Source organism: Dendropsophus ebraccatus, chromosome 6, assembly GCF_027789765.1.
Source record: "Dendropsophus ebraccatus isolate aDenEbr1 chromosome 6, aDenEbr1.pat, whole genome shotgun sequence".
Lineage (NCBI taxonomy): Eukaryota > Metazoa > Chordata > Amphibia > Anura > Hylidae > Dendropsophus > Dendropsophus ebraccatus.
In genome coordinates, this window is record NC_091459.1 from 25,251,411 (window position 1) to 25,277,752 (window position 26,342).

Genomic DNA, 26,342 nt, shown 5'->3' on the forward strand with positions numbered 1-26,342 from the left:
TTTCACTGCCCGACCATTTCATTCTCATAGACATAAGTCGGCATCAAAGCTCCTCCCCTTCCCCGTTTCGCCGACAGTTATTGAAGGTGTATAGGCAGCTTTAGATAAATTAGTGCAAGCAGAAGAAAAAAACTGAAAAATCCTTGTACTTCTCAGGCGCAGGATCAGAAGAAACCACAGATCAAACTGCTTGCTGGTTGGGTTCTTTACTGGCAACTTGTTTTGACGTAGAGCTGGCTTCTTCCTCAGGCAACAAAATTAGATTGCAACCTATCGCCTTTGATAATCGCGTTGCCAAAACACATTGCCAATAAAAAAATCTGCAGGGGTGGGGTGGGGGGATGTTCTGTTTCTTCATGCTTGCACTAATTTATCTAAAGGTGCCTATCCACCTTTAATAACTCCCTAAAGTACTGATTCAGAAAGCCTTAGGGTCCTATTCCACGGGCTGATGGGGGCCTGATGGCGGCCCAATAATCGTTTAGTGAGGGCTGCATGGACATAGTTACTGATGTCCTTGCAGCCCTTGTTTAAACTCCATACTTTACCTACACAAGTTGCAGGTCTTCTCCTGCGCTTCTTCTTCCTCACTGTCCCGCGCGTAGCAGCAGCTTCGGTGCAGCCTGTCTGAGCTGACAGACCGCTCAGCCAGTCACTGACCGCATCGGTCCTGGCCAGTGATTGGCTGAGTGGTCTGTCTGCTAAGACTGGCGGCACCGGGACCTGGAGGAAGAAAGAGCGCAGGAGAAGACCTGAAACATGCCTAGGTAAGCATGGTGCTTGTGAAATCGTGGGTCGCCCGCAGCACACTGCTGTTTCACACAGCGATGCACGGTCGGTGCCCGATGATTCTAGGTTTGAACCTAAATAAACGATCAGCCGATGACACGATCATCGGCTGATCGTTGTCTCTATTCCATGGAGTGATAATCAGCCGATTCTGCCAATTATCGCTCCGTGGAATAGGCCCCTTAGAGTACATTTACACAGAAAGATTATCTGACAGATTATCTGCCAAAGAATTGAAGCCAAAGCCAGGAATGGATTTGAAAAGAGGAAAAATCTCAGGCTTTCCTTTATGACCTGATCTCTGCTTATAGTCTTTCTAGCTTTGGCTTCAAATAATCAGATAATCTTTCTGTGTAAATGGACCCTTAGCCTGGATTTATAATCTCAATCATAATGTGGGAAGTTGGACACCAGTATCACCTTGATTCAGGCATGGAGGGATTGGAACTGCAGGAGAAAATGGGACTTGTGGTTGGTCAGCTTGTGGTGGCGTAAAAATGGCGTCCAGGTGGAGACAAAAATATTACACACTTGCTGCATCAGGACGTCTTGGCGTTCACTTTGGTGCTTCATTTCCCTAAGTAGTTTTTTCACTATAATCTAGGGTTGGCCAGCAGGGCTCATGGCCTGAGTGTACTGTAACAGGCAGCAGACTAAATATGCTTTTGACCAGTTTGACTTGCCAGGGTGCAGAATCTAAGTGCCCTCGAAAGACTGCCAGCATCAAGTAGCAGATTGCCAACCCATCGGCACAACAGAATGCAATTTGCTAAAGGTGTTGCTGTCAGACAGCATTACAAGAAGTTAGCATAAGGGTCAAGTCACATGTACCATATTGCAGCGGATTTCACGATGCAAGTTTTGTGATACTGATTATGATTAAAGTCTATGCACTCCGTTCAGCCAATCACTAGCTGAGACGGGAGAGCGCAGCAACCAGTGATTGGCTGAGCTAAGATTGGCTGGGACCCAGAGACCCTGCAGAAGGACACCAAAGCAGCAGGGACAGGTAAGAATGACTTTGTTATTATTTTTTATATAACAGCAGCACAATATCTGAAGTTTAGCAATGCTATAACACTCCATTCCCACAATGGAATGGAAATTGGAGTGCCATATACTTAAATGGTAATAGGAATCACAAAGGATTTCAGTGCAAAACCTGCAGCATGAAATCCGCTGTGATTCAACCCTTGCTGTATAAAATGTTTATATTTTTCCCTGTTACACATATCCTATCAATCATACTATGTCACCTACACGGCTAGCTACAGGGAGCTGTCCACTATAGTAAGCACATGGGGAACACAGCATACATATAGGGGGGCATTTATTAAGTCCGGCGTTTTTTACGCCGGACTTAAAAATGCCCCCGCAGCTCCGGCACTACGGAGATTTATGTAGAGGCGGACTGCCTCTACATAAATCCCGTGCGCGCCGGTGCGCACCGCCGAAAACCTACGCCAGCTGAGGACTGGAGTAGGTTTTCGGCGTATATTTGGGCGGAACGGATGGTAAATCGCGCGGACTCTGAGTCCGCGCCTTCCGTTCCGCCCACTACACGCCCCCCTTTCCGCCCCCCTGGCGTACTCGGCGGAAAGTGCCGATTTGCGAATATTTTATTCGCAAATCGTCCATTTGCGTTTAAAGTAATACGCAAATCGGCACTTTCCGCCGAAAATCATCCGTTCGCAGGATGATACATGTGGCCCATAGTGTATAAAACCTTGCCTTAGCTATATATTTTTATTATTTTATTTTATTTATTATTATTATTATTATTTTATTTATTAAGTTATTTCTATATACTTTAATTAGATAACTGACTTGATATTTTGCATTGTGTTCTGTTTTAGTGTGTTGGGAGCTTACAGTATGGACGTTGTCACCAGTAGCTCATTTAGTGTAAACATAGACTCGCTAAACAAGCCGAACGACCCTTTTGTTACCCAAACTAAGAAACTGCTGAAACTTGGATTATTCAGTCCAATGCTTCTATTTGTTGGTAAGGTTTACTGAGCTTTTTATCTTCTACTGTATACAGCAGGGCCGATTCTAGCTTTTCTGCTGCCTGAGGCGAAAATTAAAATGGCGCCCCCCCCCCCCCCCAACACACACGCCCAGGCTTCCTGGGTCAGAGTACAGGGCTGTAGACCCCGCTATGCAGACCATGCCCCTCCTCCACTCCTCCTCCCACCCAGTACAGGGAGCTCTTACACCAAAGCAATGCTCTTACACCAAGTTACTATTTAGAAAAACTGTGAGCTCTTACACCAAAACGCTCTTAAACCAAGTTACTCTTAAACCAAGGTACCACTGTATATATATATATATATATATATATATTAGCAGTAAATATACCATATGCATAACCACACCACAGCAGTGAATATACCGCACAGATACATATACACCAGCTATGAATATACTTCTGCACACGTTCGTATATACTATCAGTGAGTATTCCCAATGCATTACCATATACCAGTAGTGTATTCTGTACAGATACATACATAACAGCAGTGAATATACCAAATGTATGCATATAACTATATACTAGCAGTGAATATACAAAAGCATCCATACATATCGGCAATGAATCTACCGCACATATATATATATATAAATATCAACAGTAAATATACGAAATGCATAACAATATACTAGCAATAATTATACCTAATGCATAACCATATACCGGCAGTGAATATACAAAATGCATAACCATATACAGCAGTGTACACCACACAGATACATATATACCAGCAGTGAATATACCACAAGCATACATATATAACAGCAACAAATGCATTCATATATACCAGTGATGAATATATTGTATGCATTGATATATACCACAACAGTGAATACAACCATGTGGTACATGGTTATATTCACCAGGTGCGAATTCGTTGCACTGGCTACAGGGCACAGCTCTATGAGGTTTGCTGTACTTCTGCTGAATGCCTCAAGCAAAGAGCAGAAGGTGGCACCAGATTTTGACACACAACCTGGATTGTCTGCCAAAATCTACTGGTGTTGCAAATCATCACATTTGTCCATTTACACAGAAAGATTATCTGCCAAAGATTTGAAGCCAAAGCCAGGAATGAATTTGAAAAGAGGAAAAATCTCAGGCTTTCCTTTATGACCTGATCTCTGTTTATAGTCTGTTTCTGGCTTTGGCTTCAAATCTTTGGCAGATAATCTTTCTGTATATATGGACCCTTAGGGACTGAAAAAGGTGGTCCAAGGGCAGGTAAGTATCATTTTATTTTGTTTATATTTTTTTAAACTTTCATTCTGGACTACTTCATATAGAAGATTCTTACTTTTAATAATAGGGTCAACGAGGGTTCTTGGGGTATTTTATTTCAATAAAGAGCTTTGTTAAATTGTTTTTCTTCTTACTTATTTTTGGCTTAGTAGTGGAAGCCGCCTAATAGATGGCATCCATTAGTAAGCTAGGGCTTTGTGTTAGCTATTATAAGTGCTGACACTAACCCCCATGCTTATTACCCCGGTACCTACTGTCACCAGGGGTACTGGGAAGAATCAGATACTGTCTGGCCTGGAACGCCAGAAAATGATGATCCAGGACTAGGCAGCAACAGGCTGGCGTTATCAAGCTGGCAATGACCGAAATAAATGGTGCTTGTCTCTCTGATAGTGTCAGGCTGCTGCTGCTTGGTTTTGTATCTGTCTGGTTATGGAAAATAGGGGAGACCCCATCCATTAGTTTATTAAATAAATAAAATGCGTCAGGTCCCCCTCATTTTCCATAACCAGCCAGATACAGCCAAGCTGCAGCAGCCTGACAGGAAGGCAGGGGCCATTTATTTTTGGACACTGCTACCCTGATAGTGTCAGGATGCTGTTGGCTGGTTCTGTATCTGACTGGTTATGGAAAATGAAGGGGCGAAAGCATGCATTAGTTTATTAAATAAATAAAAAAAATACATAGGGTCCCCCTCATTTTCCATAACCAGCCAGATAGAAAATCAAGCAGCAGCAACCTGACGCTACCAGGGTGGCAGGGGCCATTTATTTTGGCCATTGTCACCATGATAGTGTCAGGCTACTGTTGCTTGGTTCTGTATCTGACTGGTTATAGAAAATAAGGGGGCCCATGCATTAGTTTATTAAATAAATAAATAAATGAAAAAAAATGTGTGGGGTCCCCCTCATTTTCCATAACCAGCCAGATACAAAACCAAGCAACAGCAGCCTGACGCTACCAGGGTGGCAGGGGCCATTTATTTTGGCCACTGCCAGCCTAATAACGCCAGCCTGCTGCTGCCCAGTCCAGGAGCGCCATTTTCTGGTGCTCCAGGCCTGACGGTATCTGGCTCTTCCCGGTACCCCTGGTGGTGGTGGGTACCGGGGTAATAAGCGTGGGGAGTTAGTGTTAGCCCTTCTACGGGCTAACACTAAGCCCGGCTTAATAATGGATGCCATCTATTAGATGGCTTCCACTACCAAGCCAAAAATAGGTAAGAAAAAAAACACCAATTTTAAAAGGTTCTTTATTGAAATAAAACTCCCCCGAGACCCCTCATTGACCCTTTTATTAAATCAAAAATGTAAAAATCTTTTTTCCGAAGTAGTCCTGTCTCTACCTGTAAAAAAAAAAAAAAAAAAAAGTGAATGAGCTGCAAACAAAGACCCTGGCTGCATTAAGTCTGTTGTCATTATGAGGAGGTCTCTGCAGAGGCCCTGACCCCTGAATGCAGAGACTCCCTAATAATGAAAATAGACTGCCAACCCGGAAAAAAAAACTAACAGGTCCCCCCACCGCCGCAACCCGCACCTCCGCAAGCCGCCCGCCACCCATCCAACCCCCCTACCACCCCAGGAACTTACCACAGCACAGGGAAACCGCTCTTCCTCAGATGAAGACCGGAACTGCACTCCTACTTCCTGGACAGGTGACGTGACCTCAGTGCGTAGCGCCGCGGCGGACGGCCGTGGCGCACGCACGCACGCACGTACGCACCCAACCAATCAGGAAGAAGGCTGGGTGACGTCAGATGCAGGGACGCCGGTGAGCGTGGGCGGCGTGAGCCGCGCGACGAGTGGTGAGGCCATGGCTGCGGCTGTCATTTTAGCCAAGTTAAACTTAGCTATAATGACAGCGGCGGGGGAAATCTTGCCGCCCCCTGAAGGGGCGCACAATCTGCCGCCTGAGGCGGAATACTCATTCCGCCTCATGGCAGAAGCGGCCCTGGTATACAGTTAGTGCCAAACAAAGTGCTCTAAAAGCAAAGCACCGATATCCGTGATCAATAGCATAGCTTTAGCCAGTACAAGCAATATAATGACTGCTTATAAAAGGGGACTTAAAGTGTAGGGGAAAAAAAAGTTTTTAAAAAACATTACCCCAAATGTTGTAAAAATATAAATTTAAATAAACACATTTGGTATTGTAGCGAACAAGTATTTAAATATAATGACATTGTTCCTTCATGGTAAACAGCATAAATAAAAACAAAATTATTTAAATTTGTCAAATGATAGATCAGAAATTTTTTTTATAGAAAAACGATCAAAAATTCCCATCTACACCAATATGATTCCACAAAAAAAAGTACAGATCATGGCGCAAAAATTAGCCCCCAAATAGTCCTGTATGATAAAAAATTTGAGAGTTATGGCTCTTAGAAGGTGAGGAGGAGAACGCAGTGTGAACTGCACATAAGTGGCCATGAAGGGGTTAAAGACTAGAAAAAACTTCTGAGATATAAAACTGTAGACTTACACAGTGGCATATGATGAAAACATCTCCCTGACTTGTTACCTGTCTTGTAAACTACAAATGGCGTGAATGCACATTTACTTTGATTTGCGTTTTTAGTTGATGTCTTTACCAAGACATAGGCTGTTTCCATGTTTTCCAGGACTCCCTAGGGCTTCATCCAACTTTTTCAGCCACGGGAAATCAAATGCCACTCGCTCAGGTTCCTACAAACCCAAGCGCGCTTGAGATTCGTTCATACCTATTAGTTACATTCATATATTTGTAACGCTATTGTCACAAAGTGGGGACAAGGTAGTGAAGCCCAAAACTCCACCGACACCACTATCCCTAAAGGCCCTATTACACCAAGCGATTATTGGCCAACAAGAAGCAGATGTGGACCTGTCGTGCTACTCAACCAGTTTGACTCAACCAGTAGGACCATACCAGGGAGCAAACATACAAAGCCTGTCTACAAGTAAGCTGGTGTAAAAGAGTTTTAATAAATTTCCCCTATTCTGTTTTAATTTCAGTGATTTTCCCATTCCTAAATCCTATTCTTGAAGGGCTAAATGTGAACTTCTTTCCAAAAGACTTTTTAAATTTCTATATAAATGCTGTCACTAGCTTTAAAGAGAAGCGACAGAAGGGAGACCACTCGGTAAGTATGCTCTAACTGTTTATCTTGTATCACAATTGTCTGAGTACAGACATATGACTTACTATGGTATTTTTTATGGACGTATATGTTTATGACTATGACTATTAGCAAACAGGGATTCCATTATTCAAGATACTGTCTTGCATATAAAATCTAGGCTGGTGCTACGAAAGGACGCAAATGAGTGTCGATTAGCGAGATCAGGCGGCCGGGCTACGTGAATGATCACAAGGAGATGTGTAGCTTATGCGGTCAGCCAGTGAGCAGGTGTTTTTATGATCCGCAGCTTATTGCTGGTACTTTTACATAGGCCAATTATCAACCGAAGGAGCGTTTCTAGCAACACTCCTTGGCGATAATTGACCCATGTAAAACCGGCTTTACTGTTCTATGGGGGAAGTTTATTAAGAATGGCGTGCTCGTACTCCAGGTTCGCCCCCATTCACCCTGCTGGATTTACTAAGAGACGCACGCCTCCGAAATTAATCTGGTGGGACCTTCACCTGCGGCATGCAGGCATAAATTATTGTAAATGAGGTGCGAGAGGAGGCCAATCTGGACATCTGTATGCAGAGGCGGACCTATCACTTGTGCAGCCTGTTCAGCTGCACAGGGGCCCAGGCCAATAGAGGGGCCCGCCAGGCTCAGACTCTAAAGTGTCAGCTCAGCATGGCACATGTCTGTAGTGGGCCCCCCATTAGCACCCAGGAAGTGTGGGCCCCAAGTTTCTGTGGGGCCCCTGTAGTGACTGGATGCTGTGCCCGGTCAGGGCTGGTTCTCCTCTCCTCCTGCACACTGCTGCTGACACCCCCTCCTGTACTCCACTGTCCGGCATACCTTGTGTGAGAAGGAGAGGAGAGAGCATGTGGTGACAGACCCCTCTTACTGTACTCCACTGTCCGGCATACCTTGTGTGAGGAGGAGAGGAGAGAGCATGTGGTGACAGGGGCTGGAGGGATCCTGCAGGGTTATGGCTGCCAGGGACAATATCTGTACCCCCTTCCCTCCTGCAGCATGGTTGTTTTTCTCTTTCATCTCCCCCCTAAGCAGCCACATACAGTACATGTATCCCACCTGTGTAGCCACATACAGTACATGTATCCCACCAGTGCCCCAACAGTAATTAAGGGCCAATTTGTTCTATCCCCTATTAATGCTGTTCTGGGATCACTTCCACACTCTGAGCTATATACTCTCATCTCCCACACAGCATCCAGTGTATAATGCATCCAGGACCCTCTAAGTACAACAGCTGCAAACACTACAACCCCCAGCATTAACTGCAGTCTGCAGCCCTCAGTATGTGCTGGGATTTTAAAGGGGTAGTGTGGCGGTAAAAAATTATTCACAGAATAACACACATTACAAAGTTATACAACTTTGTAATGTATGTTATGTCTGTGAATGGCCCCCTTCCCCCTATCCCACCACCCCCATCCGTGTACCCGGAAGTGTAGTGCTTTATACATACCTGATCCGTGCCGACACGCGTCCGCCATCTTGTGCCAAACGTCATCTTCGGCCGGCCGGCCCGAACACCTCCGATCTTCCCGAGTGCCGGCCGCGTCATCAGCCGCTAAGCCGCGATTGGCCGAGCTCAGTTATGTTCAGCCAATCGCGGCTGAGCAGCTGATGACGCGGCCGGCACTCGGGAAGATCGAAGGTGTTCGGGCCGGCCGGCCGAAGATGACGTTTGGCACAAGATGGCGGACGCATGTCGGCACGGATGGGACACGGGGAAGGGGGCCATTCATAGACCTAACATACATTACAAAGTTGTATAACTTTGTAATGTGTGTTATTCTGTGAATAATTTTTTTCCCGCCGCACTACCCCTTTAAGTACAAATGAGCAGACAACTCAAGGGGTTGTCCTCTCGGAAACTACAACTCCCAGCATTCTCTGAAAGCTTTATAAGTGTAAGGCATTCTGAGAGTTGTAGTTATTGTTATTCAGGCAGCTGTGGTCACAGATACATCAGTCCAAGATGGAACAAGGTCTGCATGGGTGCCCCCCCATGATCAGTTCTATTGGTGGCCACAGGTACCCCAGTCCCACACTGGGGCCTGCACAGACTGCAGTGCAGTCCCTTAGTGGGCCCTGGCAACTGTGCTGTAGGGCCCTCCCGAGAAACCAGGACACATGTACCAGATACCCAGGTGTACATATGTGTGCACCTTAAGGCAGAAAGGTGGAGAAACGAATAGGTGTCCGCCCCTGTCTGTATGCCTTGTGTTTACGGGTATAAACCCATACACCGTATATGCAGCAGATATGCAACAAATACGCAGCAGATTTGTTGGTACAGATTTGATGCTGTGTTCAGTTATTTAGATATAATCTGCTGCGATTTTGCTGCGAGTTTGCTGCGTATCGCAGCAGTAAATACGCTGCATATACGGTGTGTGGGTTTATACCCTACATATGTTATATTTGATTGTTTATTCCAAGGCTATCAGGTGGCCGGAGCCATGGGGAATAACATGTCTGAAGGCAATAGGAGTTACTACTGATCATAAAGTGATCTTAAAAATTAGAAAATGAAAGTTCTGAACTCATCTTCATTTTTTATTTCTAACTAACAGGGTCGTGTAGATTTCCTGCAGCTCATGTTGGATTCTAGAGTAGAAGATGACAGTAACTTAAACAAGGAGCAAAAAGGTATATAGAATGATAAAATTCTATTGTTTGGCTATCTCTTTAACCCCCAGACGACCCATGACGTAACCTTACGTCCTGGGTGTTTTTCCCGCTATGAAGCGCGCTCCGGAGCGGAGCGCGCTTCATAGCGGAGCGCGCTTCATAGCAGGTGGGGGCCGGCTGCAATCAGCAGCCGGGACCTCACCGGTAATGACACGCTGCAGCGATCGCGCTGCCGCGTGTCATTAACCCCTTAAACGCCGCAGCGTTTAAGTGTAAGTGACAGGGGGAGTCCCCTGTCACTTACCGATCGGGACCCCCGCAGTGTGACTGCGGGGGTCCCGATCGGTAAAACGGGCCGCCGGAGGTCTCTTACCTGCCTCCGTGCGGTCCGATCGGCGATCTGCTACACTGAGCCTGCACAGGCAGGCTCAATTAGCAGATCGCCGATAACACTGATCAATGCTATGCCTATGGCATAGCATTAATCAGTGTAGAAATCAAAGTAGTGTATGTAGAAGTCCCCCAAAGGGACTTCAAAAGTGTAAAAAAAAAAAAAGTTCAAAACACTAACACACTACCCCAAAACCCCTCCCCCAATAAAAGTCTAAATCACCCCCCTTTCCCATTATATAAATAAAACATATAAAAATAAATAAATAGAGAAACATATAATATACCGTAGCGTGCGTAATTGTCCGATCTATTAAAATATAACAAGCGTCATTGCGAGCGTCGAACGGCGTAGACGAAAAGAGGGGAAAAAGTGCGCAGATTACCGATTTTATGTTACATTATATATTAAAAAAAAATCAATAAAAAGTGATCAAAACATCCGATCTTCACAAATATGGTATTAATAAAAACTAGAGATCATGGCGGAAAAAATGACACCCCATACAGCCCCGTAGGTGAAAAAATAAAACCGTTATAAGCGTCACAATAGGCCCATTTTATTAATATTTAATTGCCAAAAAAAAGGATTTCATTAAAAAATACATAATAACATTAGAGAATCTGTGTAACCTGCATATGGTTGTGTTCGGGCTGACCTATAGAATAATGGTATCATGTCGCTGTTACCATATAGTGCATTACGTAGACACAGGAACCCCCCAAACGTTACCATATTGCATTCTTATTTACAATTTCACCTATTTATATCTTCATAAATAATATATTTGGAATTCCATCATACATGTTATGGTAAAATGAATGACGCCATTACAAAGTACAACTATTCCTGTAAAAAACAAGCCCTTACATGGCTTGTAGATAGAAAACTGAAAGTGCTAGAGCTCTTAGAAGGGGAGGAGGGAAAAACGAAAGCACTAAGATCAAAATTTGCGCGGTCCACTGGGTCATTTTGGGCCTGGTCCTCAAAGGGTTAATATGCATAATGATCAGAAACTGGAAAAAACTAATCATAATGCAAGGCACTAGTTTTTTTTTTACATGGTTTATATAGACTTTTTATGATGGGCGTCTATCCAATACTTTGGATCCTCATCCATCCGGCACGCATCGGTGCGTACGGCTTATGACTGTGTAAGAAAAAAAAAACAACTAATACATACCTCTCCGTGCTCCCTGATGTCCTGCTAGCTTAGGCCTGCTCCCTGCAGTGTCTGAAGTGACAGGCCTCTCAGCCACTCACTGGCTGCGGAACTGTCCCGGTGATTGGCTGAGCAGCCTGTCACTTCAGACACTACGGGAAGCGGGCCGAAGCTAGCAGGACATCAGGGAGCAAGGAGAGGTATATATTTATTATTTTACAAGGGCTACATGGACATCGCTAGCAACATATACACAGCCCCTGCTGCACAATTATCGGGCTGTATATGGGTGCAGTAAGGGAGCACAGATCTAGCTGATTGGTGCTTGCATACATCAATATTTACCTTTAGGGTGTGTTTACACAGACAGCTTTATCTGACATATATCTGACAGATTTTTGAAGCCAAAGCCAGGAACAGACTATAAACAGAGAACAGGTCATAAAGGAAAAACTGAGATTTCTCCTCTTTTCAAATCTCTCTGTATAAACACACCATAATTGTCATAATAAATTGTCCCTTAAATGTATTTTGCACTCTTGTTGGTAATGGAGAACTCTGGGGGGAAAAAAAATCCAGTGCGGACAGGAAGGTGCGGGAACATAATAAAGAATGTATACTTACCTGTCTCTGTGCCCCCCGCAGTGCTGCCTCACCGCTCATAGTGCCCTGCCAGCCTCCTACAGCTCCCTCTGCTTCAATGTCATGCTCCAGCTGAGAAATGCTCACTCAGCCAATTAGTGACTGGGGCGGGACACTGCTGCAGTCACTGACTGGCTGAGTGCGCTTTTCCCGTCAGGTGGTGACGACACTGGAACACATGAGAAAATGGAGACCGGATGGTAAGAGCGAGGTAGTGACATGGTGCTGCGGGGGCATAGGGACAGGTAAGTATAGATTCATTATTATTATGTTTCTGCATCCCACTGTCCACACTAGAATTTTTGTTTTCCCCGCACTTCTTCTATAAAGGGCTTTCTGGAAACCCACTGTGCCTTTCTTCACAGCTCTGACAGATGAAGAGATTATGGCTCAGTCTATTATTTTTTTACTGGCTGGATTTGAGACCACAAGTATAACGTTAACTAATGTGTTTTATAATCTGGCCACCCACCCTGATGTTCAAAAGAAACTACAGGAGGAGGTTGACTCATATCTTCCTGATAAGGTGAGAATACGATTGCATGCATTCATATTGATCTCATCTACATGAACCTTGCAGGCTAATGTTTACTGAATGCAGTTAGCACTTCGGAGTTAAAAATTATTAGAATTGTGTAACAAGAATTTGGCTTAACCATATTTAAAGGGATTTATCACTAGAGATGAGCGAACTGCTCGGACTTTTGGTCAGAAAGCAGTTCGCTCTCTCATCGTGCCTTTGATCCCGGCTGCATACTTGCACTCACTGGAATATGCGGCCAGGATATTCCAGGGAATCACTGTTGAATTCCATGGAATATCCTGGCCGCATATTCGCGGGAGCGCAAGTATGCAGCCGGGATCAAAGGCATGATGAGAGACCGCCGATGCCATCGGACCAAAAGTCCGACAGTCCGCTCATCTCTATTTACCACCTACAGAACATAGCAATAAAATGTAAGTGCATTAGCCACGTTTAAACTTTGCAACGTTTAAAAGCACCGCCGAACATTTGTGTGTTCTCTAAGGGGAGGGGTAGTCACATCCATACTGCTCTGATGGCAGCTTGTCTCTCCAAGTCCGACATCTGTACCCCCCACCAATATCGGACCCTGCCGGCTCTGTTATTAATAGAGCCGTGGCTCTATCCATTTCTGTGGGGCGATGGAAAGAGCTGAGTATGCTGGAAGAGTGGCGGAAGAGATACAGAGATCAGCGGGGTTACAGAGGTTGGATCCCTCACAACCTCCTACTTTTCCCCTATCCTGAGGTGTTCGGCAGGTGATGCAGTTATTGTCCTTAAAAACAACTTTTAAACTTGCATCCCTGTGCCAAACGGCCGTGGCATAGAGTATCTGTGCCCTAACCTTGCACCACCCTTCAATCCCTTCTCCCCACCCCCTTCATCATTAGGAATGCCATTGGCAGGATTTTCCTATTCCTCTGCACAGGTGCCTTAACGATCCAGCCCATGTGCCGTGTTCTCACAGCTGATGAATAGGAGAACATCTGCCTGGGGCATTCCTAATGATGAAGAAGATGGGGAGGAGGGACAGAGAGGTTGTGCCAGCCTAATGCACAGATACTCTAGGACACGCCAGTTAGGCACAGGGCTGCAATTTTAAAAGTTGTATTTCAGGACAATAACTGTGTCACCTGCTGAACAGTCCCCAGGACAGATTTTGGATTAAAAGCAGCTATCCGAAGGTACAAGTGGTTTGGGGGGGACAGATTGTGGGTACAAAGTCGTTTTAAGCCCCCAAACAATATGAGGGAGTCAGTAATTCTTTTACTGTGGACACATTGGCCCAGATTTATCAAAGGGTGTAAAACAGAAACAGATGTAAACTGACAATAGCAACCAATCACAGCTCAGCTTTCAGCTCTGGTAACATGACAGCTGAGCTGTGATTGGTCGTGCGGGCAGTTTACACCAGTTTCTATTTTATAGTCTTTGATATATCTGGACCATTATGTTCTATGTCTGGTAACATCATGGTTTGCATTATTATTGTTAAAGAGCATTATACAATACAAACTATATAGTCATTTGGGTAAAGTCATGTAGTATTGATTTTTATCTGCAGGCTAGCCCTTCCTATGACATATTGATGCAAATGGAATACCTAGATATGGTAATTCAGGAGACTCTCCGTATGTATCCACCAGCAGCGAGAGTAGAGAGGGTTTCGAAGCAAACTGTTGAGATTAATGGCATCACCATACCAAAAGGCATAGTCTGCATGATTCCAACATATGTGTTACACAATGACCCTGAATTTTGGACTGAACCTGAAGAATTCCATCCTGAAAGGTAACTATACCTGATTATACTTTATACTTCACCATTGTATCAAGGCGTCTAACAAACCCTAGGGTTCCAGAGAAAATTACAGATGGGGACTCTCCGCTCTCTAACTACTCTAGGATGTAGTTTGTAGCCATTTGGTATACTGTATATTAATACTTGTTCGTTTTTGTTTTATTATTGGCGGTTGAGGAAATGGCGCACATCCAAACTGAACATTAAAATTACTTATAATGCTAATATTGCTAATATAACAAGTAAAAAACAAAAGCAGTGGCAAAAAATACATCTTGCATGTGGCCTTCTTCTTGGATTTTGAACATCATATGCTTCATATATATTACAATCAACACAATCTGTACGCAAGGGCTATTTCTACCACTGGATGGGGGTGCAGCTGCCCAAAACACAGACTACATTGCTGGTGGGGCAATCACCTAGAGTGCACAATTTCTTTTAACTGTAAGCGTATACAGGTAAAAGCTGTAGCCAGTTAACAGGCCAGACTCATATGCTGCAGCCACTAGAGGGGGGTATACCTGATTGGGGCAACTACCTGATGGGGGTATGTGGGAACTACCTGCTGGAGGACCTATCTAATCTAATTAGCTACAGGAACCATGTACCTAATGGGGCATATTAGCTACAGGGACCACCTACCTAATGGGGGCTATTATCTACTGGGGACACATAACTAATTGGAGACATTTTTACCATTTGAGCAACCTACTTATCTACTGTACCGTACTGTACTGAATAGGGGGGCCTGTTTGTTATTCATTCTGTTTCAGTTGCTGCTGTCTTCTGTTTCTGACATTTGGCCTGAACATTAACTATTCTCACTAGTTTCTGTTGTGGATATCTGGTTTTGACCTGGGCTGTCCAATTATCCCTCTATAGCACAAGCTCCATGCACTTAAGCCCTTATTACACGGGCTGATCTGGAGGAGCAAGCAAGCACCGACCTGTTAGATCAGTGCTCGCTTGCTCCTCACTTCCTGCTCGCTGCTATAACACGTGCCAATAGCTAGCAGGTAAGAGCAGGGTCTGGGCGCAGGGAGCTCCCCGGTCTGCTGCTACCACTCCTATGACACAGAACGACGGCCAGCAGACCGTTGATATTGTTCTTGGTTTTTTTCAACATGTTGAAAAACAAGGATCAGCCGAGATTGTGCATGTCAGCTGATCGTTGCCTTTTAACTGGAGCTATTACACCAAGCGATTATAGGCCGCAATAGACAATAATCAACCAGATAGGCCAATAATCGTTTGTTGTAATGGGGCCTTTAGTCGGTGTTTGGACTGTCGCTTAGTAGGGGGCCACCTGTTAGGGCAGATAATCCAAGTAGGGACAGTGAAGTGGGGACCAGCCTAGGACCGCGTTGTTACTCTACTTTTAACAGATATGTACCAAATTTTTCTGGTGAAAAGAAAGACTTTTGTTAGCTTCCGGTAGAGTTGCAAGAGCCATTTTCACATGAGATCCCACTCTTTGGGGTCTGAGCACTAGGAGTTTGCCTTCTCTCTTCCTCCAGACTTAAAAAAAAAATTCTATCAATTTTTTACATGTTTTTTGTTTCCCTTTGGCTGTATCCATTTTCCAGGACTCCCTACGGCTGCATTCAACTTCTTCAGCCACTGGCATTTAAATGCTGAAGCATGCTTGAATTGCTCACATCTCTAGTAAGGACGATTGCCCAGATGGGGGCCCCCAGTTGGGATTGATCGTCCAAGTGGGAAAGTGCTGTGGGTTCAGCCTAGAGCTACACTGTCCTCTTACTCATTACATACATATTTCAAAACGAAACAAAGTTTTGGTTTTAATTATTTTAATGTTTTCTCTAGATTCAGCAAAGAAAATAGAGCAAACCATACTCCATACACCTTTCTGCCATTTGGAGATGGACCAAGGAACTGCATAGGGATGAGATTTGCTATGTTGAGTATGAAAGTAGCCATTACATCAATCCTTCAGCACTTCTTCTGTCGACCATGTAAAGACACACTGGTGAGCCAATTACTTCATACAAATTGACATTGTTTTTTTTTCTATTCAATGTATTGCTTTTCTATTATTCAGCTAAGCAGTTTTTTACATTTTTTTCTTTGTGCATGGATGTTTTGCAATATGACCTTCCCACCTATGATTTTCCAACCAAATGTAAGGGGTTCTTTTTGGCAGTTTTTTTTTACTTTATTTTTTCACGTTTTTTTAAAAAAAGAACAATCAGTACAAAACGAAACCCAATAACAATACAATCATACAAATTCGATGTTTATATCAAACAGCACTCCAGTATACCTTCAGTGGCACGGTGCTCGTGGCAAGTAGTAAACAGATAAATAGAGTTTGTATGTTCTCTCTGTGTTTGCGTGGATTTCCTTCGGTTACTCCGGTTTCCTCCCACACCCAAAAACATACAGATAGGTGAAGCGCTGCGGAATCTGTGTGCGCTATACAAATAAAAAAACAAAAAACAAAAACAAAACAAAGAATAATAGATCCCCGCACTCGCTCGTGTCAATGCTTTTTAGAACTTTATTGTAACATAACTAGTGATGAGCGAGTACTAAAATGGTTTGGTGCTCGTTACTCGGGACGAATATCTCCCGATACTCGAGTGCTCGTTTCAAGTAACGAACCCCATTGAAGTCAATGGGAAACTCGAGCATTTTTGCAGGGGACCCAAGTTTGGTAGAAGGAAGGTCGTGTGAAAACCTGTCAACCTCAGAAAATGATGGAAACACAACGGAAATGGACAGAAAACAGCAGGGGCAGCATGTATGGATGCCTCTGAGGCTGCCTAATCGCACCAAACACTTAGCCCGACACAGCATGGCAATGAGAACACAGGGAACCATTAAAACAGAGACAGAAATCTGGAAATATACTAGTGGTCCCAATAGTTTTTGGGGGGCTGTGAGATACAGTCTAGTGGTGGCTGCACCAATACACTCTGTGACACCCCCTTTACACTCTGCAAGCAGTAGTGAACTTAAGTATGGCTTGAGTAAGAAATACAGAAATCTGGAAATATACTAGTGGTCCCAATATTTTGGGGGGGGCTGTGAGATACAATCTGTTGGTGGCTGCACCTATATACACTCTGTGACACCCCCTTTACACTGTGTAAGCAGTAGTGAACTTAGATATGCCTTGGGTAAGAAATACAGAAATCAGAAAATATAGTAGAGGGCCCAATAAAATAGTACTGAGCACTTCTTAGGCGTCTGTATGCAACACCTAATGTCCCCTTTCTGCCAGCAGCCGATTACCACAGTGTGCTGCTAAAATCGTGGTAGCTGCACTGCAAGTCCCAGCCAGCAGTCTGTAGAAATACAATTTAAAAATGATTTGAAGTCCTTACAAGGGCTGTTTGGTTGTTTTGCTAGTATTCCCTGCCTACTGGAACACTAATTCCCTCCCTAACTCTCTCCCTGACCAGCAGCAGCTCTGTCCCTAATCTCTTCCAGCACACGTCTGAAGCAAGCACTACCGGCCGCGATTTTTATATGGCAGGGTCATCTGATCTGGCCAACCAATCGCTGCTATCAATATGTATGGGTCCCACGTGATCGCAGGATGCACCAAAGAGTCTCCTGCATGTTTATTGGCTGAGAAATAGCGCCCAAACTTACAGGAAACGGATGATGAGATTTTCTCGAGTATTGCGAGATGCTCGTCCAAGTAACTAATACCATCGAGTACCCCAATACTCGAACGAGTACCAAGCTCGGACGAGCATGTTCGCTCATCACTAAACATAACTTCAAACGTTGCACGTGTCGCGACCCTCCGGTCTTTAACAACAGCTGTTGGTGTTGATAAAGACCGGAGGGTCGCAACGTGTGCAGCGTTTGAAGTTACGTTACAATGAAGTTCTAAGAAGCATTGACACGAGCGAGTGCGGGGATCTAATACAATCATACAGTCATCACAAAGGGAAAAAGCAAAGATAATACATCCCGATCCAAGGGACATTACCAAGTATTTTACAAAATAGAGGCGTAAAACCTTAATTAAGAAGATGAAGTTATCACTTGCCATAATACTTACAACTTCCAATTTCCCTATAATACAACAACCATATCATCCCTCCCACGACCCCCCCGCCCCTTTTTTCTTTTCTGCTACCATAATTTCCAAATATTTAAGAACCTGCCAAATTCCATCTTCCTCTTTGAGAACCAAACTCTTTCATACTGACACGACCAAGTGTTCCTGTGTTCTCTATAGGGAGAGGAGGGTTGAGAACTCTGGCTGCAGCTTTTCCCAAATTTTCCATCGCCACAGGCCACCCATATCTCCGACTACACCATCTGTCAGTGGTCGGTTGGGAGAGCCACATACACCGTACAATAACAAAAGTATAAAGCTTTATTCACATGTTCCATGAAAATGTCCACGCACACAGATCCATGCGCACGGACAAAATTATAGCCCATTGCTTTGTATTGGGCTATTCACATGTTCAGTGTTTTTCACGGATGCGAGATCAGTGTTCATCCATGAAAAACGCAGATGTGAGGTAATCAATGTAATTTAAAATGCTTTAAACAGATTCGCGAAAAACACGGGCACGGTTGAAACTCCAACATGTGTGAACATAGTCCTTATTTCACTGCAGATGTTTACACAATCGGTGAAGTTGCAGCAGCTGCTTCTGTCACTCCTTGCCTGCTCAGGTGTAGGCTGGAGGGGGTGGTCAGTGATGGTGAATCACTCAGGAGACAAGATCCAGCCAAGCCTCCTGTGACATCACTCCCTGCCCCCTGTCTGCATCATCAGCCTGTCCTCAGCAAACACACACAATGTAAAATAGAGGCATGGAAGATTTGTCTCCTAAGGGGGGAGAGCAGTGGGAGCAGGAGACAAAATGTATTGGTACAGAGGCCATTTTTCTTCACTTCCTAGATGTCAATCAGTTACCAGTGTGGCAGAACCGCACAGATATAGCAATACGTTATATAGTTACATCTATATAACTTTTAATGTACTTTAAATAGAAAATAATTTTCTCTATATAGAGTTCCCCTTTATTTTATGGGTAGCAATGCATCATTAGTAAGGTAAATACCTATGAGGTCATCAGAATTTGTATATAATCAAATATAAATAATTAGATAAAATAATCAAATAAATGTCATTATAGTGGGAGAGTACCAAATAAATGCATATTATAATATATTATACTGTTATCTTACTGTATATTACTCTGTTCAACAGATCCCAATGGAGCTCAGCACTGAAGGTTTTATGCAGCCAAAGAAACCAATTGTACTAAAATTTGTGTCCCGGGATACAACCGATGAGTGAACAACAAGATACAGATGATCATACATAGTATATTTGGTCTAGACTATCCACGTGTATTTTTGTAATTTTGTATTCAAATGACTTTCAAAGCAAAAGTTCAAATTTAAATATTTACTTAAAAAATATATATTGTAGGGGAGATTTATCCAACATGGTGTAAAGTGAAACTGGCCCAGTTGCCCCTAGCAACCAATCAGATTCCTCCTTTCATTTTCCAAAGAGACTGTGAGGAATGAAAGGAGGAATACGATTGGTTGCTAGGGGCAACTGAGTCAGTTTCACTTTACACTATGTTTGATAAATCTCTGTGTTTGTCTGAATGTAATCTGTTTATGGAGTAGTTATTTCTAGTGACAACTGTGTCCTAGTCTTGCTATCTGTATAAGATTGCTAAAAAACTCTGTTATAAATATTTGTATACCTAAATAACTCAGTAATACATGCGCTCATACACTCGCACTGAGTATATACACATATACTCAGTAATACATACACATATACTCAGTAATACATACACACATATAGGCTGGGTTCACACACAGTATATTTCAGTCAGTATTGGGGTCCTCATATTGCAACCAAAACCAGGAGTGGATTGAAAACACAGAAAGGCTCTGTTCACACAATGTAGAAATTTAGTAGATGGTCGTCATTTAAAAACAATGGCTGTTGTATTGAAATATTGGCTGTTATTTACCATTATATGGTGGTCATCCACTCAATTTCAACATTGTGTGAACAGAGCCTTTCTGTGTTTTCAATCCACTCCTGGTTGAGGGTGCAAAATACTGACCAAATAGTGACTGAAATATACTGTGTGTAAACCCAGCCTTACATAGTAATACATACACACATACACTCAATAATACATACACATACACTCAGTAACACATACACACATATACTCAGTAATACATACACATACACTCAGTAATACATACACAGATATACTCAGTAATACATACACACATATACTCAGTAATACATACACATACACTCAGTAATACATACACATATACTCAGTAATACATACACACACTCAGTAATACATACACATATACTCAGTAATACATACACATATACTCAGTAATACATACACATACACTCAGTAACACATACACACATATACTCAGTAATACATACACATACACTCAGTAATACATACACACATACACTCAGTAATACATACACATATACTCAGTAACACATACACACATATACTCAGTAATACATACACATACACTCAGTAATACATACACATATACTCAGTAATACATACACACACTCAGTAATACATACACATATACTCAGTAATACATACACACATATACTCAGTAATACATACACATACACTCAGTAATACATACACACATATACTCAGTAACACATACACACATATACTCAGTAATACATACACATACACTCAGTAATACATACACACATATACTCAGTAATACATACACATACACTCAGTAATACATACACACATATACTCAGTAACACATACACACATATACTCAGTAATACATACACACATATACTCAGTAACACATACACACATATACTCAGTAATACATACACATACACTCAGTAATACATACACACATATACTCAGTAATACATACACACATACACTCAGTAACACATACACACATACACTCAGTAACACATACACACATATACTCAGTAATACATACACACATATACTCAGTAATACATACACTCAGTAATACATACATACACTCAGTAATACATACACATACACTCAGTAACATTTCATCTTCGGCTGCATGCACACGCTTCGTAGATTGCTGACACTACTGAGCGTGAGGCTGCGGGCTGGCCTCGGGAACTCCTGACATCATGCATCATTATGACGCTGGGAGCTCCAAACTGCGGCTGTGCGGCTACCATCAAGTGGGCATCAACGTGCCCTTTGCCGTGTGCTAATAGTTTTGGGTTTACGGACCATCACTTCTACCTCTCCTTTATTTGTATGTATTATTGACAGATATTTTAATAAACGTATATTCATTTAAGCGTCATCTTTGAAATGGTGGCCTTTTTGTGAACATCGACCTGAACAGCACCTGCCCACAATGTTGTGCAAACATTATGGACATTATAGACATATGTTTTAGTAAACCAATCGGCGATTACATTGGTGATGTTAAGGTGTCACTGTCCTAATAACAGCGCTGTGTCTAACGGCCGGGGCTTACATTTGTATATGCATTAGGCTGGCACACCCTCTATGTCCTTCCTCCCCCCCTCCTCATCATTAGGAATGCTCCAGGCAGATTGCTTCCTATTCCCCACCTGTGTGTATAATGAACATGGGCTGGATCGTTAATACACCTGTGCAAAGCTCAAACAGCAGTAAATGTTCCTGGATCATTCCTAATGATGAGGAGGGTGGGGAGGAAGGACGGAGAGGGTGTGCCAGCCTAATGCATATACAAATGTAAGCCCCGGCCGTTAGACACAGTGCTGCCGGATCAAAAGTTGTTTTAAGGACAATAACTGCATCCCCTGCCGAACGGACCCCAGGACAGATCTTGGATTAAAAGCAGCTATCCGAAGGTACAAGTGGTTTGGGGGGGACAGATTGTGGGTACAAAGTCGCTTTAAAGAAGTATTCCACTTAAGAAAGATTTAACCCCTCTGCCGCACGCAACTCCCGGCCCAGAGCATACGTTACCTGCTCTGTGTCGTGGCTGTGTGTGAGGCTCCCGACTCCCCACAGTCCCCATCAGCCAATCAGTGCACGGCAGCACTGATTGGCTGATGGGGACTGAGGGGAGCTGGGAGCGATAACAAACATGTTTTTTTTTTTTTTTGTTTGTTTGTTTATTTATAACAAGGGGAAAGGGGGGTGATTCAAACTTTTATTAGGGAAAGTTTTTTTTTCTTTTTATTAATAATGACACTTTTTTTTTACACTTATACTAGAAGCCCCCCTGGGGTTAGGGTTATTTTTCCCTGGGGTTATTCCCTCTGTGGGACTTCTAGTATAAGTACACTGATCTCTCATTGAGATCTATGCTGCAGCCGAAAGCAATCGAGTGCCGAGCCGGGATCAGACCCTGGCCCGAGCCAGGCGCGTGGATTGCTCCTCCGGGCTGACGTCCCGGGGGGCGGGGGGGGGTTTGGGGCGATCCACCTCACTAGACACCAGGGATGGGCTACAGTAAGTAATCGGATGCAGCTGTCAACTTTGACAACAGTATTTGATTACTTAATTAGCGGCCACGGCGATCAGACCATGCCCGCTAATAGCCGCAGTCCCGGGCTACGAGCGGCACCCGGGACTACGAGCGGCACCGGCTTTAAACGTCCTAAGGCGGCCCAGGACATACGGGTACGCCCAGGGTCGCCTAGGGGTTAAAGGGACCCAAGTCGCTCTTAAAGGGACCCAAGTCGCTCTTAAAGGGACGGGATCCATTTCGCTCTTAAAGGGACGGGACCCATCTCGCTCTTTAAGGTCGGGACCCAAGTCGCTCTTAAAGAGACCCAAGTCGTTCTTAAAGGGATGGAACCCATTTCGCTCTTAAATTGACAGGACCCATGTCGCTCTTAAAGGGACGGGACCCAAGACGCTCTTAAAGGGACGGGACCCAAGTTGCTCTTAAAGGGACGGTTCCCAGGGTTAAAGTTTTTCTTAAAAGGAAGTCACTGGTAAAGGGGCGCTCTTTTCAAGCACTATGTATTTCCCTGGAAATGCAAATCTAGTTTTATCTTATAATGTATTGTGAATTTGCAAGCTGTATAAATGGCAATTTTATTCTACATGTCAGAATAATTAAAGTTCGACTGCTTTTAAAAACTAAAAATGAACAATAAAAAAAATAAAATAACACAGATCTCTCTCTCTCTCTATATATATATATATATATATTTATATATATATATATATATATGTGTATACACACACCATATTATGTCTTCTACAACTTTTTTTTTTTTTTTTTTTTTCCTGTCTACAGAGCTGTGAGTACTCATTTTTCATTGATACCATTCTGAAGTACATATGACTTTTTATACTTCCTGTATACACTGTACATTGCACACACCTCTCCTGTATACACTGTACATTACACACAGCTCCTGTATACACTGTACATTACACACACCTCCTGTATACACTGTACATTAAACACAGCTCCTGTATACACTGTACATTACACACACCTCCTGTATGCACTGTACATTACATACACAGCTCTCCTGTATACACTGTACATTACACACACCTCCTGTATGCACTGTACATTACACACACCTCCTGTATACACTGTACATTACACACAGCTCCTGTATACACTGTACATTACACACACACCTCCTGTATACACTGTACATTACACACACACCTCCTGTATACACTGTACATTACACACACCTCCTGTATACACTGTACATTACACACAGCTCCTGTATACACTGTACATTACACACACCTCCTGTATACACTGTACATTACATACACAGCTCTCCTGTATACACTGTACATTACACACAGAGCTCCTGTATACACTGTACATTACACACAGCTCTCCTGTATACACTATACATTACACACACCTATCCTGTATACACTGTACATTACACACACACACACCTCCTGTATACACTGTACATCACACACCTCCTGTATACACTGTACATTACACACACACCTCCTGTATACACTATACATTACACACACACCTCCTGTATACACTGTAATTACACACCTCCTGTATACACTGTACATTACACACACACCTCCTGTATACACTGTACATTACACACAGAGCTCCTGTATACACTGTACATTACACACACACCTCTCCTGTATACACTGTACATTACACACACAGCTCCTGTATACACTGTACATTACACACACAGCTCTCCTGTATACACTGTACATTACACACAGAGCTCCACAGGACGTAATGTTGTTGTTCTCTCCTCCCCACCATGTGACTGATCACATGACTATGACGTCATTGAAGGTCCTTCCGCTCACTGGATGCAGCATCTTCCCCGGGGTCTGCGCTGTGTGGGAGACTGCTGAGCATTGTAGGATTGTGTACAGTGCCGCCTCTGCTCCCTGATATGTGTGTACAGAGCCGTATAACACAGCGGCTGTGTGCTATAAGTATACTGCTGTATGTTATATAACACAGTGTCTGTATTATCCATATCCTGCGCTGTACGTATAATCCTCAGCTGTCTCCTCACTGTAGCACAATGCTGAACGTGCCCTCTCCTGCATTTCCTGTCCCCAACTCCCAGCAAAGGGTGTCTGCAGGTGGGAGAAACAAGGTATGACCGTGTGCTGCTGACATACACTGCCGTGTGCTGCTGACATACACTGCCCTGTGCGCCTGCTGACATACACTGCCCTGTGCGCCTGCTGACATACACTGCCGTGTGCTGCTGACATACACTGCCGTGTGCCTGCTGACATACACTGCCCTGTGCGCCTGCTGACATACACTGCCGTGTGCTGCTGACATACACTGCCGTGTGCTGCTGACATACACTGCCGTGTGCCTGCTGACATACACTGCCCTGTGCTGCTGACATACACTGCCGTGTGCTGCTGACATACACTGCCCTGTGCGCCTGCTGACATACACTGCCCTGTGCCTGCCGACATACACTGCCCTGTGCCTGCTGACACACACTGCCCTGTGCCTGCTGACATACACTGCCCTGTGCCTGCCGACATACACTGCCCTGTGCCTGCCGACATACACTGCCCTGTGCCTGCCGACATACACTGCCCTGTGCCTGCCGACATACACTGCCCTGTGCCTGCCGACATACACTGCCCTGTGCCTGCCGACATACACTGCCCTGTGCCTGCCGACATACACTGCCGTGCGCCTGCTGATATACATCCGGCGAAAATATTTATTAAATTATTGTATTGCCCCCCAAAAGTTACACAAATCACCAATATACACTTATTACAGGAAATGCTTATAAAGTGCTTTTTCCCTGCACTTACTACTGCATCAAGGCTTCACTTCCTGGATAACATGGTGATGTCACTTCCTGGATAACATGGTGTTGTCACTTCCTGGATAACATGGTGATGTCACTTCCTGGATAACATGGTGATGTCACTTCCTGGATAACATGGTGATGTCACTTTCTGGATAACATGGTGATGTCACGACCCGACTCCCAGAGCTGTGCGGGCTGTGGCTGCTGGAGAGGATGATGGCAGAGAGATGCTCAGTGTCCCTCCAGTGCCCTGTGTCCTTCAGTGTCCCCCTGCCATCATCCTCTCCAGCAGCCACAGCCCACACAGCTCTGGGAATCAGGTCGTGACATCACCATGTTATCCAGGAAGTGACATCACCATGTTATCCAGGAAGTGACATCACCATGTTATCCAGGAAGTGAAGCCTTGATGCAGTAGTAAGTGCAGGGAAAAAAGCACTTTATAAGCATTTCCCGTAATGAGTGTATATTGGTTATTTGTATAACTTTTGGGGGGCAATACAATACTTTATTAAAAGTTTTCACTGGACTTCTCCTTTAACCTCTTAAGGACGGAGCCAATTTTCGTTTTTGCATTTTCGTTTTTCCCTCCTTGTGTATATAAGGCCATAACACTTGCATTTTTTCACCTAGAAACCCATGTGAGCCCTTATCTTTTGTGTCACTAATTGTACTTTGCAATGACAGGC

At 43.8% G+C, this 26,342-nt stretch overlaps 2 protein-coding genes across 3 annotated transcripts in view; both read left to right on the forward strand.

Annotated features, from left to right (window-relative positions):
• Positions 1-19,815, forward strand: part of LOC138794706 (cytochrome P450 3A9-like) — a 38,400-nt gene extending 18,585 nt beyond the window's left edge. Inside the window, exons 7-13 of the mRNA XM_069973534.1 lie at positions 2,646-2,794; positions 7,060-7,187; positions 9,773-9,848; positions 12,391-12,551; positions 14,113-14,339; positions 16,179-16,341; positions 19,561-19,815. Coding sequence (XP_069829635.1) covers positions 2,646-2,794; positions 7,060-7,187; positions 9,773-9,848; positions 12,391-12,551; positions 14,113-14,339; positions 16,179-16,341; positions 19,561-19,650 — 994 coding nt within the window. The 3' untranslated portion in view covers positions 19,651-19,815. The remainder of the gene's footprint in view (positions 1-2,645; positions 2,795-7,059; positions 7,188-9,772; positions 9,849-12,390; positions 12,552-14,112; positions 14,340-16,178; positions 16,342-19,560) is intronic.
• Positions 19,816-24,674: 4,859 nt separating this feature from the next.
• The window catches only part of CYB5R4 (cytochrome b5 reductase 4), a 112,517-nt gene continuing 110,849 nt past the window's right edge, over positions 24,675-26,342 (forward strand). For both annotated transcript variants that reach the window (XR_011363484.1, XM_069973535.1), the window contains exon 1: positions 24,675-24,963. Coding sequence is in view for 1 of the 2 variants with exons in the window: in XM_069973535.1 (XP_069829636.1) it covers positions 24,889-24,963 (75 nt within the window). In the remaining variant the exon portion in view is untranslated. The remainder of the gene's footprint in view (positions 24,964-26,342) is intronic.